Genomic DNA, 21,790 nt, shown 5'->3' on the forward strand with positions numbered 1-21,790 from the left:
GCCCCGTTGGTAGCGCAGTAACGGTTTGCGGTGCCCCCCCCCCCCATTTGAGAGCTGTGATTGCCTGTGTGCCTCCAGCGCGCCTGCGCCGGGGGGGTGATGCTGCGCGGCCCGGCGGTGTCCTCTGAGCAGCCGGGCTCCTTCATCAGYCCGCCCTGAGGCAGGTGGGGTTGGGGAACTGGAAGCACACTGTGAGTCGCTCCGACTTTATCTGCCCAGTGCGAGACAGTGTTTTAACTCTCTCTGTGATCCAGAAGTGTTTATGCTTGGAAATACGTAGCACATGTGGCAATAAAGGCTTATCTTGTTTTTTAAAGCGAAGGAAAACATCCAGGAAATGAAGAAAGAACTCGATTCGCTTTTGCAAACAGCYGAGAAAGCATTTACAGTGGAGTTACTGAAGATGCCAATTGCCATCAGAAAAATGAAAAGAAAAGACTTGCTTAGTAGGTACTTGTGATCAAATGATGTCTATCAGYGACACAGACAGCGTTGCATCTTGATGTACTCTTGACCCAAGGAAACCTGTGAATTCAGGGACTTTTTAGAAAACTATTGCTGTGTCAGCTAAATGTTTTAGGCTAATCAGTAGTGACATTAAGTTGCAGATGAGCAGTAGGCACTCTTGATTAGCTACACTTGACCTGCAGGGTACAGCATTAGTAGATAATGTTGTATAAAGTCTGTACTTTCTTTTATTATGTATACTCATAAGTCATCTTACTTAAAGCCTAATGAGACAAAGACTAACTAATTTTCTGTAGTAAGTGATTCCTATGCTTAAACTTATGCACTTCTTTCCATCAGAATCCATTCATTCTTGACACTGAGATGATTTTGTTGTTTTTTCTTATTTGAAGTTTTTTATTACTGAGCCCTAATCATGTAGTTGTTTACATATGATGATGAACAAACAGCTTTAATATTAAACTTTGTATTTATGCAGCAGTTTAAGCTGTTGTAAACAGTCAGGATCAGATGTATATTCTGGTGAGATCTGATGCTTCTGGTATCTGCTTTGCAGCTGAAACTTGCAGGGGCTAGACAAAGATCAGACTCAAGACTCTTGAAGAACTTGAGTTTACCTACCATAAGCTTTTGCTGAGTAGATATTTTGATGCCTGTCTTAAACTTCTGTCTGAAAGTGTTAGCTTTGATCGGTACAATGTATGGCTTTTCCTCCTCCTCCTCCTCCTTTAGATTCAGGTTACATACTGTATGACTAAGCTTTATATCATGTATTTAAAGATTAAACACATGGAAATGAGCTTTTTTAAATTTATTCTTATTAAATGGAATTCCAAAACTGACTGTCCTATACCATTTGAATCTTGTTCAAATGCTAAATATACCCCAGCTAAAGTTAGCTACTTAAACAACTGTGTTCCTGAATTACTTGTTCAKTTTCCTATTCCATAAGGTAGGACCTATAGTTCATAATTAGTTCATAAATAAGCTATATATTCTTGTGTTACAGATTTGCAAGGACGGGAGGAAGTGGCTCTTGCTGCAGCAGTGGTAAGTGTATGTTTTCAAATTTTATCACAGCTTACAGCATTAGAAATCTGTCTGTGCTGTAAGGACTTAAGAGAAATGTTCATGCTTGGCTGTCTGTCTAACTACAAAATGATCTGAATAGGCTAGACAGACAGTCATGGTGCAACTATGAAGTTTATCTAAAACTTTATGGTTATCTGCAGGCACAAATTCAGAGTTTTATTCTCTTCCTTTCTTGCTCCGTGTATGTTTACAAAAAATAAACTGGTGTTTAGGCAGTCCCACTTCTGTCATTTTGTTTTACGTCCTTTTTTTGGTTCACTGGCTTTCTTAGGATAACATGCATTTACTGWGCAGAATCTATTGACTTTTTCTCTTGTGCGATAAATATTCTATAGACTGACTGCTCTCTAGAAGACATAACAAATCCAAAACTGGTGAGGACCAACAGCAAAAAAGGCAAGTCAATCTATTAATGTGTAGCTTGGCTCTTAAATATTTCTCTCATCTACTGGTGTGGGCTGAGCATTGGCTAAGTGAATGTTAAGCCCCAGAGGAATATGAGAAGGAAAAGCTTGTAACTAGTAGTATAGCATACAGGGCTCCCCAGCTTTGTGTGGAAGATCAAAATCTGTGCATTTAGGTACTTTAAAACAAGTGATAAGAGTACCTGCCCTTTGGATTTATCACTGAAAAAGTGGTGAGAAGAGACAGATTTAAGCAACTTGTTGGTGCCTCACAGAATAGCAGAAGAGCAAGGAATGTCATCCCTATTTTTCTGGTAAGTTCTGCTTTGACTTTCTGCCCATTGACATTTGTAAGGAGAATACTATTTCTCTTCATTTTCCAAAATATGCAGAGGGAGGACACTGACTGAGATGTAGTTCAATTTTGACTGGGGGTTAAAGGGTTATCCAGTGTCTTTTAACTGTCTAGTGCGTCACAGGGGCTATGACAAACACTAACAGTTTGCTTTGAACTCTGTGCCAGGCAGCTGACCATCAAATATTAAAACTGATATGTTGCTGTCAGTGGACAAATAGCCTTCACACAAATGAGTTTGAGGGGGTGTTCGTACTCTTCATAAAATGCTCTTTCTAAAATTTATTTTCTTTGTCTGCCTTTTAGTTAAGGTAACTACAATTGTTGAGTATGAAGATGCCAAGCATGTTTCTGCAAAGAAAATATCTAAAAAAGTAAGTTTATTGCAGACAAACAACACAAGGGTTTAATCAGTTTTGACCTACTACAAATCCTACTAGAACCATGATCAGGCAGGCCACTGGCCTGTTAGTTTGAAAAATCAATTGTTTTAAATTCTGCTTACTTTTAAGTAAGGCTAAACTGCATTGCAAACTAATTTCATAATAAGCTGTGGTATTTGGATTTCTGTAACACATTCACGTATACATGTAAATATCAATATAGTCAATATCAGTATAGTCATTTTCTCTAGAGTTGCCAATGGATGTCTTTTCTGGATGGCTGGAGGAAACATTCTTTGACTTTTTAACACAACTTTTTCTTTCTTTTTTTTATTTTTTTTAATACATGCTTCTCTATTTGGATGACTTGTACATTCCTGTCCACATTGATTTCTAAGCTGTATAATCACAGCTGTATTTATTTTACCACCTCACTACTTCTTTGGAATGTAGTGGCACAGATGGACACTGAAGTATGTACCAAGATGACAAACTAGCTGAGACACAAAGATTATATGCATGGTTATGGGCCTTACTTACAAGGGGGCTTACAGGGTTGTATATTAGAAAGACTGTTGCATTCATACTGAGCTTCAGTGTTAACAAACAAATCATGATTCTATATTATAAAACCTTTGTCTTGGAATACATATTTGTCATTTTAATTACATGTAAAACTACATAAAAGGCAGCACTATGGGACCTAACTGTCCTTTTTCAGCAGGAATTCTTAAAATATTTTTCCCTAGAAACATCTATGTTGTTTTCTTACCGTATCATTTCTCTTAACGGCAAACTTATGTATACATTTTCAGGTATCCAAAACAAAGTCGTTGGTTTCATTGGCCTCTGGCTTAAATAGCAAACTGAACCCTCTTCCTAGGTAAGGCTGACCCTTGATAGCTTATGTAGCTTACTGAACTTGCAAACACTAAGTAAAATTCTTGCTCAAATAAAGCAGCTGAGATTTGAGCCTGAAAAGAAGATGCATTCCATAACAAGAAGCGGATACCTTGTAGTGCTGTGAATCTTGCATAAAAATGCCATCAAGGAGCAAACATCAGTTGATAAAGATGTAGTTGTATCTCTCACTGAGCTGAGTTCTGAATCTAGCTTCCATGTAATTAGTATAACTTTACAAACAAAGCTTAATGGAAGAGAATGCATAAGGACAATGTCTTTTGTTACTTACTGTGGGGACTTATGAACTGTTCTGTAATTCTTCTGCCCCCTTGTATAGCTGAGAGGGACTTGTCAAGGGAATATATGCTCACAGAAATACCTTAGAGCTATTTACAGTCATGGTAGACCAAACTGAAGTCTTGCTACAAGGGGTAATGAATTCAAGATTGGTGGGCATCTACATGAAAAAAATGAGAAGGTCTCTATCCACTTCCTGTGCCTGTGTACCTGCTTGCACCCACTGGCACTTACTTTGTTACGTGCGAGTTGTATTCAGAGAAATGCAAAATRCAACTGAGATACGTATCAATGTTTAATGTGCCTTCCCCCCCCCCCCCCCCCCAAAAAAACACACTAGGAAATCTTAACCAGGTTTAATTATTTTCTTGAATTGGCTCAACAAAATCAGACGAAAGAAGGCTGCCTTGCCTGGGGCAGTCTAACTTGTCAGCCTTTAAAGGCTGTACTCCTTCAATTATACAAACACTGGGCCAAGAGCATGCCCTTACAATATCCCCAAAAATGTGTGGGAAAAGCAGAGACAAGAGGAAAGGTGGGGGAAGGTTACACTTCTGTCATCAAAAAGTTCTGGGAATTTAGCTGAATTCTAAACCTGGAAAAGACTTGTTTGGATTCAGATTAATCTTGCAGAACAAATGTCCTTAAGAACAGATCTGATAAAATTAATTCCTTTTGAAAAAGTAACTTCCCAAGAGACTGTTTGCTCACCCTAAGAGAAATTTGTGGATTTTTCCCTTAGCTATTCCCAGCTTGGGTATTGCAGCCTTCTCTCTCTCTTAACACAAATCATCTTTTCATCCCCTTCTTTCTGATATTAGGTTCCAGCATATTGTAGTCTACCTCAGACAATTTCATCACCATATATACACTGGAAATTTGTTGCACAGCACTTAATGTTTTTTAATTTGCCAGCTGTCTTCATCCTAGATAAAACTCTTAAAGCAGAAGTAGATGAGGAAGAAACTGTTTTTAATTAAAAAATCTTTTGTTAGGTCTGCTCACTCCTCTCCAAGTGTGAGTGAGGCTGTTAAGGCTCTTGCCTCTGACTGCAGTGCCATAAATTACAAAGCCATGTCAAAGGTATCTAAAAGGTAAGGTTTTTTGGTTGTTCTTAATAAGTTATTTAGTTAAATACTAAGACTATATATGTGGTAGCAGGGATGCCAGTTACACTTCTTTCTTTGACTATAGGTGTTATGGGTGAACCCAAACCTTGCATTCTGAAGGGGACTAAGAACAACAGTTGTATCATAAAAGAAACTAAGGAATTTCTATGGCATAAGGCATATTCCATACCTCTGAGAGCACCTTCAGTATTTCTTAATATCTCCTGCTGTAATAGACATATGCTGCAAGCCTTATCTTAAGCCCTGAGGCATAAAGTTTCTTCTTTACAAAACTATTAAGCATTTACTGCTGATATTGGAGAGTGGATATTCTTGCTGCTGGGTGGTCCAAGTATCAGCTTGTTCACTGGCCTCTAACATAGGCTTAGAAGGTTACTGCAGTGTTTAAGGGTCATAAAGTATTCCTAGTGGGGCTAGTAAATGCCACTGCTGCTTCCAATGATGCTAAGATGTTTGATTTCCTGTGGTCTTCTGGAAAAATTCAAACCTGATCGCTTTTATCAGGTACATTTCCTATTACTTGCATTTGCTTCATGCTTGAGAATCTCCTGCAGGGCATAGGAAGTTAACCTCAGAGAAACACTATTTTTGTATTCTAGTGCTAGACCACAACCTGGTGCCCCAAGAACTATACCTGCCAGTGGAAGAGTTCAAGGCATGTTACTAAGAAGTAAATCGGTACCCCAAGATAAAACTGTTCCATTTGTAAACATTCCTCTGGCTGATGGACAGGTATCAAACCTTCCTTACTTGCATTTTCAGTAGTTTTTAAACAAAAGGTGAATAATCTAGTCATAGTTCTCACTATTCCTAAATGAGCTGCTGCTACACAAAAGGCAGAGTTTAAGTTTTGCAGTATAGCAAAGAGGTATATGACCTTCAGGAAAAGTGACCATCCATATAAAAACATTCAGAATAGTTTTTATCTTAAAACTAGGTTTCTCTTCATGTTTTAGACCCTCTGTACAGCTGCTGGAGATCTCCATAACATTGATGTGCAACTACTAAATCAAGATACAGTACAGCATATTCATAACTTAGTGGTAAGCTTAAAACTAGTAATTTATAATACACATTTACAAAAGGCTTTACAGAGATTGACATGTAGTCCTAGGTTTTTAAGTGAGGCATTAACGTGAGTTCTAAATGTGTAGTTGTTCTGATAGTCAGCCTAAATTGGTTGGTGTAAGTTGTAAGGGTGAATAAGGAGGGGGGAGGAATAGGGAGGGGAGAACTGCTGCACATTGATAATGCAAGAGTAAATGTGCTTACCTAAGCATATGGAGTCTAGTAGCTGCCTGGGGGAGGACAGAAGCATAAACTCATCTTAATCTCTCTGTCCTACCATGTGAGCTAAGTGCTATTCTGTATCTCCTGTTCACAGAGCCTTACAATGATAGAGCTAAGTTTCAGCTCTCCTTGCATTCCCTCTATTGTTCTCTCTCCCTTGCTGACTAAGAATTCCTGTTAATTCTCTGCTGCATATGAATAGTAACTGTCTTATCTTTGGTTCAGGGAAGTAAATTGTTCTGAAGCAGAATGCAGTTGAACACAATCCTGTAGCACGTAGTACTTCCCTAGAGACAGGCATAGCTGTTGGACACATTCCTATGCAGCACTAGAAATCCAGTATATACCTAGACACTAGGTATAAATCAATTTACAATCTTCTAAGTATTTAGTTGTGAATGCAGCTGTGTGAGTTAAATGTGGAAGCTAGCTTGTATTTTGTAACATGCACCTGCCTCTGTAGGTAGAAATTGAGGGTGTTTGCTCATTATTTGTTTTAGCAACAGCTAGTTTTTCTATTTCCTCTTACCTGCATGTATCTGGTAGCTTGAACTAAAATTCATTTTCTTTCCCCTTAGAGTGAGCTGACTGTACTATGTGGAAAAGCAACAGTTAAACCAAGTTAATGGCACTTGCATAAAGGTCTGTCTCCTGACTACAGAATATTCATATGACAGCTGCCTCTTCTATTTAGAGAATTTCTATAATATCTTAATAAAGCTGTGTACTGCCCAATAAATGTTTTTATATAAAACTATGATGTGTATACTATTAAAAATACTTCTGTCTTTGAAAGATACAAAAGCAGAAGTACTTCCATTTCTTAGACTTCATAAATGGTAAGTTAATGTCGTAAGCAGGGCTGCCTTACATAATTATTTGTAACTGTGGAACTACCTAATGTCATTCTTCCATACATATTGTCTGTGTGACCAAAACAGAGAGCACTGGTCTTGTGCATGCTTGGTCTTCCCTAGGGCCAGCTCCTGCTGAAGTCCACATATACAAATTCTTGAATAGCATTTTAACCCATAGAGCTTTAGTCCTGTAGTGGCAAGTATGAATCAGAAACGAGACTGAACAAGCAGTATTATCTCCACAGTTGTCTTGTAGTGTAACATTAAAATATGCAATATGGATAAGCATTAACTCTATTTCCTCTGTTAAGGGGAGTCATTTGGGATAGTTTTGTCCTAGCACTGGAGTTTGTTATATATTTCTTGAGTAACTGGTAGGAAAGACTTTTGCCATCTTTCCAGGTACAGATGACAGTCCAGTAGAGATGCTATTGCTGGTGCATCAGTAGTTCCAAAACTTGAGGATCTGTACTCTCTGGATTCTGCTCTATGAGTAGTAGTGATTTTGACTGAAATTCTTAACTGTACTAAATAACAGGAAAAGCTGTTTCATGGCATTTAGAAACTTAAGAATGAAATATAGATTAGCTTGCCCAGCAGGTTAACCTCAATTGGTTAGAGTGTGGTGCTGCTAGTGCCAAGGTCACAGGTTCAATCCCCATATGGGCTATGCTGAGGGCTGGACTAGATGATCTCCAGGGGTCCCTTCCACCTTATCATTCTATGATTCTAAGCATATTTTTTTTTGTCATGCCTCCCCATAAACTTCAATTATGATGAGACAGGTTGCAAATGTTACASGAGAAAAAGGTTTTCAGAGGATGGAAGATGAGGTTAAATGGGTAAAGTACATGGAGTCAATACAAACTACCAAACCTATGTTATTAAAGGCTTTGTCACTCAGTAACCAGAAAATGCAGGAATAAGCATCTAATGGAGAAGTTCATARTACACTTCAGGCCATAATTATGTTCACTATGTATAAACACTTAGCTCCGAGTAATAGTGTAGCTCAAATAAATACACATCTCCTTAAACTGATGTGAGAGCACAATAAACATGTTCTTAGCTCTTACTTGATTAGTGCGGGCAAAGCTTTGAAAAGGGTACAGTGCTTTGAAAGACTGAGGAACACCTTTATAGGTCTTGCTACAGCTTAGGGAGGGCAACTACAGTAGCCTCAACTAAATAATAGGAGATTTTTTTTTGTATTTTGAGTTTTTACTCTTGTGACGAAAAGACAGTTATCTCACAGCTGGGAAAGTGTTTCTAGTATCAGACACAAAAGGCAAGTTCACAAGATACACTATCTAATTGTAATGAAACCCAAGGACTCTTCAAACAACTGAAGTTATTCTTATGAATTACTATTAAGCTAGAAGCCTAAGTATTTCTTTTAAATTTGATGAAAGAGGTATACAATTAAGATGTCCCCCCTTACCTTCATTGTTTTAACTCTGTACTTGCATCAGCCTAACCTTAGGCTAAAGTTTGTAGGCTTGTGAAAGTGGTAGTTAAACAATAGGAATCACTGTATATCAAATTAATATTTAATATCCTTGGCATGATTATTTATTTCTAACACCAATAATCTCATCTTCTTCCATTAATACAACTTTTCTACAGACCTATTTCCGAAAGAGCAAAGCTTTATTTTTTACGTTTAAAAAACAAAAGAAACAAAAAACCAACATTATCAGTACCATATGGGGGGGGGGGGAATTATTGTAAACATCTTGATTGGAGCACATTTTCTTACGGGCTTTCTGTAAGTCAACTTCAAGTCAATTCTAGCACTGTATGTCTTAAAACAAGCCGTGTTTTGTCTTCCCTTTCAGCTTCAAGGGCAATATAACTTCTTTTTTAAAAGGTATTTAAACGTAAATGGCTCTAATTTAGTTCTGGTGAAAGCTTTTTTTTTTTTTTTTTTGTCTCCAAATGTAAATAAAGAACATGCCTACCCTAAATACCTCCTCTGACTTAAAGTGCTTAAGTTGCAGCAATTTATTGCTAAGAATACTTGGAAGTTTGATTATTCCTAGAAGAGTTGTATTGGCCTAGTCAAAAATAGATACAATAAGAACTTTAGTAGTATACTGATAAAGCATTAATAGCTTTAGTAGTATATTGCTTGCTAGTTAAATACTGAAAGCAAAACAATGCAGTTCATGGATTTGCATGAATTCTTTTTTTCTACACTGCAACTTTTTCAAGGGGTACGTCTTAGTAAATCAGGATATAAGAAAAGCAACTCTGAACAACTCACTCTGACAGATGCTGCCTTAGGGAGCCTAAACTAAGAATCTCAGGACCAAAACAGAACTCAGGTAATTCACGCTACGTAGAGTGATCAACTTCCCCATTCACATGAGCATGTTATCCAAAGAATTACTGTGAGCCCCCATCTCAACCCCAAGAAAAATGCAATTTCAAAGTCACAAGATAGAAGTTTGGACTGTATACTTTTTTTTTTTTCTTCAGAGTAGCAAGTCCTTCAACTACTACCTAAAATTCTCCTACAGCAGAAGACAAGGGTGTTAATGTTTATGCATTGTAAGTTAAGACAACTGACTTCTTGGCAAAAATGAACCAGAACGATCAGTATACAACTGTAGCTTCATGAAAAGCAACGATTTACTAAACAAAAACAAGAGTCACTAGATGAAAACGCCAAGCAAAAAAAATTCACAATTGAAATAAGTGAAACAATATTTATTCTTGCTTCAGCTTTGGATTCCAACAGGAGAATGCTCAGTGATAATCTGAAATGCCAGTGTCACCTAAGTATGCAGAGACCCTTGAAACTTGTCCCTCTAACCTGTAAATAGTGTCAGCATCTAAGCTACTGTTAAAATTACATACTTCAGGTTTGTAAAGAAAAGTAGAGGCTTCTTCTAATTTCCTCTCCTCTATGGTAGAAGGAGCAACACTATGAAGCAGCAGCTGATTGACTATATAGTTCATGCAGTTTCTCATCACTCTAACGAGAAATAACAAAACTCTTAGACAAGTAACTGTACTCCATCATGTAAGGCTTAGATTTTGCTTAGTTGTGATACTTTTTTTTAGGCTTTTAATTTGTAAGGTAACAGGACTACAGYGGAAAGCCTAAGATCTTATTAGGCAAAGATAAAAACATGCAAATTAATGAAAATAAATACTAATAAAAACTACTCTGTTTCCAAGCAAAAAAACCAACCAAACAACAACAAAAGAAACCTACACACTTTGTAAAGTGATTAGCATTTTCCTTGATAAAGTAATGCAACCACAAATTGCCAAGCATCACGTTCACTTTTGCAAAGATGTAATTTAAAAATGAAAGTGGTTTCTAGGAAGTCAGGCTAAACCAGGCTGTGATTTTCATCAAAGATTAAAAGACAACATTGTTTTCTGAGTGGAAGATTTTGATACCTTCTGACAACACTCATATATCCTAGTATTTTCTTTGTATAAAAGGAACATGGCTGCAGTCTTCCCCATGCCTATTATATCTCATTTCAAGAAAAGACTACTTTGCATGCAGCACACCAAATTCTTTATCCATGACCTGCTCTTAAAAAGCAGCTTCAGCTTCCCTGTGTTTATATAATGTCTACCCCTACATACAATCACTTGGTGCACAGTAGTAATTAAAACACCTAGAAAAGTAAAAGTTACAAGGCAAAAGAAATATATTATACACCAACTGCTTTTATTTAATTTCAGAAACCGTTCACAAGATGGTAGAAAAAAAACAAAAAAAAAAAACCAAAACTTACAACCACTTCTAATTTAGTCTTCCATTGTTCCCAGTCAGCTCTAAACCCATTATGTGCAAAAGCCCATTTACCATGCATCCAGATGATAGATACAGGCTATGAAATTCTTTATTCTACTTGTAGCAGCTTATGCAGGTGCAGCCAAATACCAAGCCTCAGGACAAATTGTACACAAACTTTACAATGTAGAATTTGAATTTAAAATATGAAACTTAAAATCTACACAAAACTGGTAAAAATCAAGCACAGATACGAGGACAAACTTAAAACCCATGTGAAAAGGAGTCTCGTCTTCCTTTCAAGTGCTTTATTCTGCTACACAGTCAAAATGAAGATGTAAGCTTTGTGGTTAGTTTAAATTACACTCTGTAGATACTATAGACCAATTTAAAAGTTACACATACAGCAATAGATGTCCATTGGTTCATCTGGATTACTTATACAATCCAGTTGGATTGTTGAAAACAAGTCAGGCAAAAATTGAAAGAAAATCCTTGTGCAACTTTTTAGACAAATATTTACTGATGGGCACACTGTACCCCAGGTCCATGATGGCTGCTTTCTTCATCAGAACTATCATTATAAGCTTCACGTCTCTGGCCACCACCTGAACCACGAGTGGTATCAAATTCCTGAAGATCTACCTCTTCTGTATCACCAATTACATTGGGAAATTCTGGTCTAGCTGGCAGAAGATCTTCAAGTTCCTGCCCCAGAACAGAAGTACATTCAGTACAGCATCTACAACTACTAAATACAGTGACCTGCAACAATAGTTTCCTGCAACTTCAAGCTTTCTCACAGCAGACTGAGTTTATAACTCTTTAAGCTGATGTAAACCATGAAGTGCACACTCATTCAGAAGTATCCCTAGTATCTGTATTGACTGGAAGATGTCATTTAAAAAAAACTAACAGCTCCACATACCATTGCCTGAAGTACAATCGGTAAATACACAGTCACGCTCTGAAAACTTACTACATGGTAGCAGTTATTGCAAGCAGATTATTCCTCCTGCTCTTAAACATCTGCACTGCTTTTAAAGGGATGTTCCAGATATGTACACTCCAGCAAGTATTTTCAAGTTACACGTTCCCTTGTTACAATGTTAAAAGAACAACGTAACTGTACTTGCATCTAAATTTAAATATTGGAAAGCAAGCATGTGAATACAACACAAGCATTTTCTACACTAGCAAATAAGAATACTGCATTTGAAAGAGTACTTACTGAAAGCTTTTCTGGGCTAATCCAGTTATTTTCAGGAAACTGAACATCAAATTTAATGTAGAGATCCCCCTTCTCAAAAGGATTGCGATACTGTGGCATTCCTTCACCTCTGACTACACGAACACAGCCTGTAATTCAAAAAGAAGCAAGCTGGAAAGACCTGCTTCAGAACAAATCTTACCCTACGCCAGTCTCAATTTCTCCAGCCTGGGTTCAGGTAACAGAGTAAGAATCGGATTAAGTGTTCAATAACCACAAAAGCATAGTCAGAGGAGTCATTATCAGATCAAACTTACCTGGTTCAATTACTTTTCCAGGAGGATATTTAACCACAATCTGACGTCCATCAAGGTGCTTAAATGTGAACTGAAATCCACACAGTGCTTCAACAAGCCCTATCTTGTGCGTCATATGCAAGTCATTCCCATCCCGCTGGAACACCTACAAATAAGAAATAAGTATCTTTTCTAGTACTACAGCCATGTTTTTGCAAGACTCACTATTTAGTGAATTCTGGCAATTCATTATTATTTATTCTTAAGCTTCTCCATGTTAGAGCTAGCCAACAGCCTTTGTACAAAGTAAATCTGCTTCCTCTAACCCACAAAACATGCTTGGAAAGTTTGCCCTGTATTGAAATTCCACCTGAGATAAGGCAARCCACAGCATATACTACGATGCAAGGTTCAAATTAGGAAAAAAGCCCTGTACAGCAGCAGTGCTCTCCGAACCTCAAGACCTTCCACACAAGAAACCTATAAACAAAACTCAAGTCAGTTTGACACTACTTCCCCCTGCCCCCGAGTACAGAAACACCTCTTGCTTCTCAGTGCTTTAAATAGAACAAGCTGAAGCTTGCTCTACTATCTATAGAGCAAGGTTTTAATCAACTAGTCCACAGCTGTCTTAAGCGATCCTTAAGCCATCTCACTTAAGATTTACTCTACTTGTGAATCCTAAGTTTTGTCCAGAGGCATAACTCCAAAACATTACCCCTCCCCTGCTTTTTTTTTCCCCACCTTGAGGAATATGTTAAGCATATTAAAAGCTACGCTGAAAGTCAGTCTAGTTTTACTCACTAGGACACAGCTACAGTATTTTTCAGAATGGCTAATACTGTAAAAAACAGATGTAGTTCATTAGAAGACAGAGATGGTATCTGCCATCTGGAATTTCAGCTGTCATACACTTCTCAGACTGGGTCATATATTTGCAGACTGTCTCTCCCTTGTCATAGTCAAGATCGACTATGACTCTGTGTCAACCGTATTATATATGAAAGAACAGAGGAATGTGTAAGGAGGTATAAAAACATTGATTTTGACAAAACAGCAATCCTCAACACCAAGTCAAAAAGCTTGTGAAAGTTCCTAACTTTCAGACAAACAACACTACAGCCTTACTAGGCAACAAGAATTTAAATTCAAACTTAATGCTATTCTTTGAGTCACAATTTTTTTTTACACCACTGTTCCATTCAACATTTTTTCAATGCCTAATTAATCAAACTATTTCTTATTTTATCACAGTGATATCCAGGCTTTGTAAACAGAAGCAATCAGCTCAATTCTGCCCTAAGGGAGGCTTCAGCATACCCGGTAGTTTAACATAAAATCTTGTAATATTTAGTTCAAAAGTGCAGTTTATACACTCCAGAATACAGTAAGCATAAGTTTTAGCAAGTGAGTATAAAATAATCCAGTTTTAAACATTTTATTAAATAAATTTGTAACACTAGCATTCTGGCAGACCATGATACCCGTGTTGTAATTCCAAAACCACAGTAGCAGAGATAAAAAGCACCATCTGGGGATTCTAATGCCATGTTTCCTGCTATCTCACAAGACATTAAAAAGTACATGCAGTGTTTTATGTTAATGTCACAAGTGAAGCAGATGCAAGTTAACACTATGAATAGCTCTTAACTGTCTACATCTAGGCAAGTCACCCTGAGCTTATCTGAGAAGTCAGAATCTATATCTGCCCAGGCAGCAGACTTGCAAAAAAAAATTTTTTTTTTGCTTACAATTAAAAGCAATTACTTGCTATATATCTATTAAAAGCTATTTTATTGCCTTTCCTAGAGCTGCAACTATATCAATTACTTTAAAATGAACAGCTATCTGTATCACTTTAAAAACTAGCATAAAAGGTATTTAAAATATAAACTCAAAAGTATTACCTCATTCTCCTTTTCTTGGAGTAAGAGAACGATATCTCCTGGTTCCACACCTGGAGCCTGATCTGCTTCTCCACTGAATGTAATTCTCTGCCCATGTTTCATGCCTTTGTCTACATGAACTTCAAGTATTTTAACTTCTTTGATCACCTTCTTCCCTTCACACTTTTTACAGCGGTCTTTTTCATTAATTACTTCACCTAAAGACAGACAATTTTCAGTTCAGAGATTTTCAGATAATTGTCCTCAATTCTGAAGAAATGATTTTGAAGTATACTGAAGAATACATGCAAGCAAAACATTTATTTAGACATTGCTTTATTTGTTCCTCGGAAGAGGAAAGTCAGACTCAGTCTGGTGTAGTTGGGAGAAGGGAAAGAAAAAACAGAACCCAGAAGATGCACACAAGCTCCTAAGCTGTCCTAACAAGGATTTTGAGAAGCCAGAGTGCATTAGAGCAAAACAAAAGTTCATCTCTTGCTTCTATTGTTCTTTAGGATTGAATTTGACTCCAACACACTTATCACCCAACTCAAAGAGAATACTCCTCAGAAAATCCTACTTTTCTGTCCTTTGTTATGCTGAAGGGTGACAGTAAGTTAAAAGGGTAAAGCTAAAAATTGAACTAAAGCATCTCCCTTCTCTTAGAAATTTGAATACAAATTTCAAACTACTGCATTCAGGAGCTTTAGTTCCACTTCTGCTAACAACAGTGAAAAAAGGACTGTTTGAGAATTACATTCTGCAGTACACCAGCACAATACCAAAAGAATAAAGTACTACATATGCATGCTGCCAGTAAAACGAATGTCTTGCATTACAGGGATAACATAGCAGTTGAAATCATAGCTTCATGCAATAGCAATATGAATATTCCCTACAGAAATAGGAAACAACATTTCCTAGCATATAAAGGATTTAACTTACACTCAAACTGAGTATTTTTTTCACATTGCCTATAGCAAGGCACCCTTCTTTAGCAAGGTGTCCTTAGAAAGACAATTACCCTTTCCAGCAAATTGCAAGATGATAATCCAAAAATGACTTCAATTCTCTGTTCTATTTGGTCTTTACTTTTCAAGTAAGCTATTGCCTTCGCGCAGAACCACCAAAATATACTAGGTTAAATGCACTGTTCAATTCCAGCACTTAATTTCCAATACTGCTATAAGTGCTGCCAGTAGAAGCATTTGGTTTAAGACATTACATTTGTTAGCTTACACAACTTTTCTGTGAAACAAAGTGTAACATTATGATGTAGCTGAAAATACCTATTTAAACTGTGAAAGTAAGATATTCAAAGATAACAGTCAATTCAGCAAAATGCACCTTCTTGGTGTTTAGAAGTTAAAATTCAATTTTAGTCTAGGTTATAGCCAGAAATCTATAAACCTGCTCTTAGGTATTAGAAGGCTGCAAAAATACAAAGTTCTCAAAAACCCAAATCCTGGCTTTTACTTTAATGGACAAGAAATAGCAATGAGTAATACTTATGTCTAAATGTTTCCAAAGAGCAATCCCTCCTGTTCAAGCTTCCAGGCTTTCTTTCAATACATTCAACACAGTAAATTTTGCTGCTGTTCTAGGAAATGTGACTTCTCAACGTTGAAATCAGATTGAGACCCAACTGACTAGCTGGAGTCCAAACTCTCACTGGATAAGATGCAATTCAGTATATGACAGAACCTACATAGCAATCCTCAAGATTAAAGATAAATATTTAGGTCCAACCAAGTGCATGTAGGAGTATAGCATAGCTAGCCTACCTTCTCCATTGCAGTCAGAGCATACAGATTGCATCTGCTGAACCATTCCAGGAGCCAGCTGTCTGATCATGATACGTACACCTCTGCCTCGGCAAGCACTACATTTCTGAACAGCTCCAGACTTTCCACCCTGCCTAGAATAGAGAGCACCGGTTGCACAAAAAGCAAAGTTTTTCAGAAACATGTGACAAAAAGATATCAACAGTAGTAGGACATGCCTAACTGCACCACTATTTCAGTTAGGCTTCTCCTTTCCTTCCCCCATTCCTCACTCTACTAAAAAAGCACTTAAGTAGTTCCAGTTTCAGCAACGGTATCATTGAAGTTGAAAAAATTTCTAGTTCGAGAACAATACTAACAAAAATCCGACATACGAGATGCTTCACTTCACTATATACCAACAATGCATCTAGAGAACTCAAAAATATGAACAAACTTACCCATTACATGCACTACAAAGGACGTTCTTGCTAAGTTGTAGTTTAGTTGTCTTTCCATTATATAAATCTTCTAGAGAGACTCTACAAAATAAAGTATTTTCTCTTGGGTTATCACTTAACAACTTACTTCCCCCATGTATTAAGATACTTCCCAACAATAAACTTAAAAAAAAACACAGTGATCTTCACAGAAAAACTAAAATAATTTGCTATTCAAAGACAACTTTAAAGCAGCCTTTTAGGTTTCACAAAGTCACTAAAAATATACTATACCTACATGCTCCTATAGAGGGAATCTTCAACATAATTTCATATCAAATCTTTAGATTCAATCAGCAAAAAACAGATAGGACTGGTTGTGTTTCTTAATAGGAAACAGGCTGATCCAGTGTTTTAGGTTTTATTACACAGTGCCTCTGATTTTTCAGTTCTGCCAAACAGGTGAGAAACGAACATCTTTCTGGACTATCCTGACAATATTGATAGCATACATACACAGGAATACATACTGWACATTTAAATTTAACAGTATCTTGGGCTTCCCACTGGAGAAAAAAAATAGTACTTTTTTGCCATGTCCAAGTCCACTCACTTAATTCTTTATCCCTCTTTATACTCAACTTTTTAGAAGCCTTTGAATGCACCAAACTCCAATAACTTTTAAATAGTAATAAAAGTTTCTAAACCTATTTTGTATATAAAAGGCTTTATATTTTAAAGCAGCGTGTTTTGAGCTAGAAAAGGTTGCCTAGCATCAGTGTTTACAAATAATTACAAAGATAAAAAGCTAATTAATAATGCAATATACAATACTAGCTACTAAACTAAGCAAGCATGAAAAAAATAAACAGATTTTGCTAAGCAAAGTTACGCTACACCTTTCCTGTGGTTGGCAAACTTGTAAAGAATTTAGAAAGGAGGTGCTCAGCAGGCAAAAAGTCAACCATAATTCCAAGTAGAGACTTATAAAACATTAAATCTAATGTTCAAGTAATTTGTTTGGAGAAAAAAAAACCACCACTTTTCTGTTAATTATGCAGTTTGCACTTACTTCCAGCTGATACTAAGCTACAAATGAAAACCAKCTAAGGAAGTTTTTCCCAGAGCTTCAGTATCTCTGCTTTCTTAATCCAGCTAATGTGTGAACAGTTAGCTGTTGGATGCATTTCAGATTAAAACTTCCAAGCATAATTAAGAAGTAAAACTAAGGAAAACAATGCTGACAAACCAAATTTTTTTAAGGCTATTAACCACGTAAACAAAGTATTAGATAAATCTGTAATTGTGGTAATTGTGAAAGTTAACTCTAGCTAAGTGCTGTCTGGGTTATTTGCGAAACACAGGTCTGTAAAACAGGTGCAAACGGCAGAATTTCTCAACTGAGTGTACCAAGAATATATAGCAAGTAAGTCAGATACTAGTGATCAGCAAAGCTAGAAAGTGAACATAAATTGCAGCATTAAGATACTTACTTGAGTGGATGCATCATATCTTCTCCTCTTCTTCTACCATTACGACTTCTACTCTGACCACCCATGAAATTGAACAATCCACCACCAAAGATGTGGGAGAAAATATCGTCCATTCCACTGCTTCCACCACTACCTTCTCGAAGGCCCTGTTCTCCATATCTATCATACAACTCACGTTTCTCTGGATTTGACAATACTTCATAGGCAAAGCTTATTTCTTTGAACTAGAAGAGGAATAGTCAAAAAAGCCCATGATAATTTAGAACTTCACGGGAACATTATGTTACTGTTTCTTGCCCAACATCAACACTTGATTAAGAATGTATACAACAGAACAGTTTTCCACCCCCATTCATAAATATGCAAGACTTAAAAACAGACTTGGCCTTAGCTGAGTTACCTCGTTAAAAACACACACACAAAATCCTACATATTATTCCACATATCCCACGGAATTGCTCTTCACTGTGCCTAGCACAAGACTATTTTCTGTCCCTCCGTGGCCCCATTTGAAGAAAGTTAAGTACACAGTATTGCAGTAGTCAACAGGTAAAAATAAATGTTGTACGCTAATGGCAAAGACTGCAAGACTTGCTAGCGCTTAAAGTAGCTAAACAACCGGGCATCTTACAAAAAAGCACATTAACATGTCTGTCTACAAAACAAATTAACATGACTATGAAATTATACTAATCTCATCAGCCATCAGAACTTCAGATCTGTTAAGGAGACACAGGTGAACTGCAATGCTCAAATTAACAAGCATTTCTTGTTGCTCTTAACACAATGTATCTAATTCTGCCTTCCTACATGTGCAATTTGGTTTATGTTGTAGCAGTTATGCTGTCTGCTTCACCCTCAAGAACCTTTGTACCAACATACTTTACATGCCAGCAGACTTCTTGGAAAGATCTGGAAAACTAATTCTTTATGTTTTTCAAATACTTACATAAATGCCAATTGACATCATCTTGGCAGATTCCCCCCCCCAGTATTACTTTCTCAACCTGTCTGTCTCAGGAAACAGCTTTATTTTGTCATGAGGTAAGTTGGGAGGTTTTGAGATTGGGAAGAAGTAAACAAGGCAGAGTTCCATCTCACACTACTTACTATTTCTGAACAACCTGAAACAGCAGGGCCCCAACACCTATACTTGGTCCTTCAGATGTTGCTACAATAGCAAATTTTGGAAGTTTTAAAAAAAGATGGCTTACTTTGTCCCCTGCATTTGGATTCTTATCAGGATGGTATTCCTTGGCCAGCTTTCTGTATGCCTAGTTGAAAGAAGTACAGAATTAGTTTTAATTTTGATTAATCTGTCCTTTTTTGAGAAACTCAGTGTAGTGYCTTCTTTCTAGTAAGAAAATCCTAATAAAGCAAAGTGAGAAAATGAGTGTTTAGAAAACACTCACACATCCAAGTTACACATAAAAATATCTGATTCTACCGTATGCACAATTTACACACTCTTAAACACAACCATACCACACAACAACTAGAATTAAATCTGTCTGCTTATTTCCATTAACTTAGGTGAAAAATTACATTGTAATATACACTGTTCCATTAAAATTACTTACTCTACATAAACCACTAAAAACCTATAATATAACAATCTAAGTTTCAACCCATTTGTGCCTCACCTCAATTTCAGCAGAATACTAACAACAAAATGGCTGCCATAGCTTCTCATCCAACCATGTCAGTCAATCCCCATAAACAATCAATTTATTCTTCCTTACCTATCAATGAAGGAAATTTTATCCTACTCTAAACTAAATGCATGTATTACACAAGTGGAAATACACATACTGGTGCATTTGATGAAATTCTATTGTTCTAAAGTAGCAGGAGAAATAAATACAGCCAAATCTCCAAAAGGGAATTTTCAGAATGTTTTCTGAACTGATACTTTGTGACTTGCAGTACCATCTCCCCCCTACCAATTACTTCACTCATTCTTCTAATTTGGAAGATTGAAGCAAATGCAATCGAACAAATTCTTATGTAAGTTATGATGAACAGTCAAAAGCTTTTCCTGCAGAAAGCTTTTGAGAGTAAACTACTAAACTCTCCCCTCACACTCCACTCTACCCCAGCATCCCGCAATAACAATCAGAGGACAGATATTAATAACTTAATTACATAACAAAAAACCTAGATTTTTGTACTGTCCATACCAAAAGCCTGTTAGCTACAACAAACTACAAATGTGACTGCAAACAACTAAAACGTTCCAATTCTTACAGTGGATTTTTAAATAGCTTTTTTCCTGCACAACCGAACATTTAAACTAGCTCTTAAAACCACAGCTTTAAGAGAGCTTTACAAAAGGCCTATATAGAGATCTCAGCTTTCCATTGTGTGCTAAAACAGGTAAAATTACTCTTTTGTATTTTGGACATTTACTCCTCTTTACTGATGAAATAACCAGCACTTGTGTATTGACTCAAGGGTGGAAAAAAAAGTCATTGAAAAAGCACAACCAATGAAACAAAAATAGAACATTGATATTGTAAGCATAATATTCTAAAATACTCAAAGAAGAGTAAAGAACAGAATCAAGTCTTACTATCAGTAAGAACACATAACCTTACAAAAGTATACATATTCTGTAATAAAAATGGATTTTCCTTGCATATTTTAAGGCATCTAACCAAGTTGGGGAGAAAAAAAAAAGAAAACCTATTCTTATAACATTACCTAATCAGGTACAAGGAAGTGATCACTTGCATAGTGATCTTTAAAAAGAGAGAGTGCTCCTGTCTTCATTTAGCAGCACAAGTTTACAGCAATCCTTAAGACTGCCTGTGGCCTAATACCAAGTTACCATTATTAGTTAGATCCAGAATCAAAATCTAAATTGGTTCTGTACTGCAACTAATATTATCTTCCACCTATTTTTTCTCTCTTCTATGCTTTTCTATAGATTAAAAGATTAGATTGAGATATTAAGACATCATCCAAGTGATACCTCAGTGGCAACAAGATACAGATGAATTCCAGTGCTGCAGATAGTTAGAAGCTTTGCTATTGCTACTGCAATACCTCAATCTTGGTATGTAAGTAATACTGAGCATCACAGGTTATTTCAGTGGAAAAAAAGCAGCTGCTGCCCTTTCTTCATTCTTGCAGGAGATACTTTTAACAGACTTAAGTCAAAAAAAAAAAACTACTTGATTGGGTTCAATATTCAGGACTATCTTTTCACTGCATGCTTACCACCTCTAACACTATTTCAACACTGCAATTTCCTATGCCTGCACAAATTAGGCTACCACATGCATGATGGGTAAAACGTAGTTAATAGCAGCACCACCCATCAGTGGAAGCAGGTCACTGCTAGTAAACTACCTAGTTAACCACCATTTACAAGTGAAAAAGGATAACGAGGTCCTTTTAGAAAACATGTTTTACACTTTACAGAATTAAATGAAATAGAGATAATAAGTTGTTACACTGATGACCGGGCTCCAAGTTTTTAATCTCGCTTCTTTGTCTTACCCTCGTGCTTTCAGCCTAGAAGAAAACCAAATAAATGAGCAAACCAAAATCTTAACGAGCCTTACAAGTGGCTCAGACAATAGCCCCAGACAGAAGCGACTGGTTCCTCACCAGCATTTTCCGCCCGAAGAGCCTTCTGTCGCCTGCGCACACGGTGTGGGAGCGGCAGAAGGGCACGGGGCTGCGGGGGCGAGAGGCACGGGCCGCCACAGGCCCCGCGGGCCCAGCGGCGCCGCGCGGGGAGCACGGCCGGGCCCCA

The 21,790-nt window shown here is 37.0% G+C and overlaps 2 protein-coding genes across 2 annotated transcripts in view; one reads left to right on the plus strand and one right to left on the minus strand.

Moving 5' to 3' along the window:
- The window catches only part of LOC146596512 (borealin-2-like), a 7,594-nt gene extending 515 nt beyond the window's left edge, over positions 1 to 7,079 (plus strand). The window contains exons 2-10 of the mRNA XM_085303811.1: positions 313 to 446; positions 1,478 to 1,518; positions 1,896 to 1,956; positions 2,626 to 2,693; positions 3,518 to 3,585; positions 4,898 to 4,996; positions 5,632 to 5,764; positions 5,989 to 6,075; positions 6,901 to 7,079. Of these exons, the coding sequence (XP_085159937.1) occupies positions 313 to 446; positions 1,478 to 1,518; positions 1,896 to 1,956; positions 2,626 to 2,693; positions 3,518 to 3,585; positions 4,898 to 4,996; positions 5,632 to 5,764; positions 5,989 to 6,075; positions 6,901 to 6,948 (739 nt within the window). The 3' untranslated portion in view covers positions 6,949 to 7,079. The remainder of the gene's footprint in view (positions 1 to 312; positions 447 to 1,477; positions 1,519 to 1,895; positions 1,957 to 2,625; positions 2,694 to 3,517; positions 3,586 to 4,897; positions 4,997 to 5,631; positions 5,765 to 5,988; positions 6,076 to 6,900) is intronic.
- A 3,773-nt stretch (positions 7,080 to 10,852) lies between these two features.
- The window catches only part of DNAJA2 (DnaJ heat shock protein family (Hsp40) member A2), an 11,363-nt gene continuing 425 nt past the window's right edge, over positions 10,853 to 21,790 (minus strand). Inside the window, exons 2-9 of the mRNA XM_085303812.1 lie at positions 19,242 to 19,301; positions 18,028 to 18,251; positions 16,556 to 16,636; positions 16,116 to 16,249; positions 14,353 to 14,549; positions 12,467 to 12,611; positions 12,171 to 12,298; positions 10,853 to 11,647 (exon numbers count right to left, since the gene is read on the minus strand). Of these exons, the coding sequence (XP_085159938.1) occupies positions 11,459 to 11,647; positions 12,171 to 12,298; positions 12,467 to 12,611; positions 14,353 to 14,549; positions 16,116 to 16,249; positions 16,556 to 16,636; positions 18,028 to 18,251; positions 19,242 to 19,301 (1,158 nt within the window). The 3' untranslated portion in view covers positions 10,853 to 11,458. The remainder of the gene's footprint in view (positions 11,648 to 12,170; positions 12,299 to 12,466; positions 12,612 to 14,352; positions 14,550 to 16,115; positions 16,250 to 16,555; positions 16,637 to 18,027; positions 18,252 to 19,241; positions 19,302 to 21,790) is intronic.

Source organism: Rhea americana, unplaced genomic scaffold (genome assembly GCF_003343005.1).
Source record: "Rhea americana isolate MKP2758 unplaced genomic scaffold, rheAme1 scaffold_20, whole genome shotgun sequence".
Classification (NCBI taxonomy): domain Eukaryota; kingdom Metazoa; phylum Chordata; class Aves; order Rheiformes; family Rheidae; genus Rhea; species Rhea americana.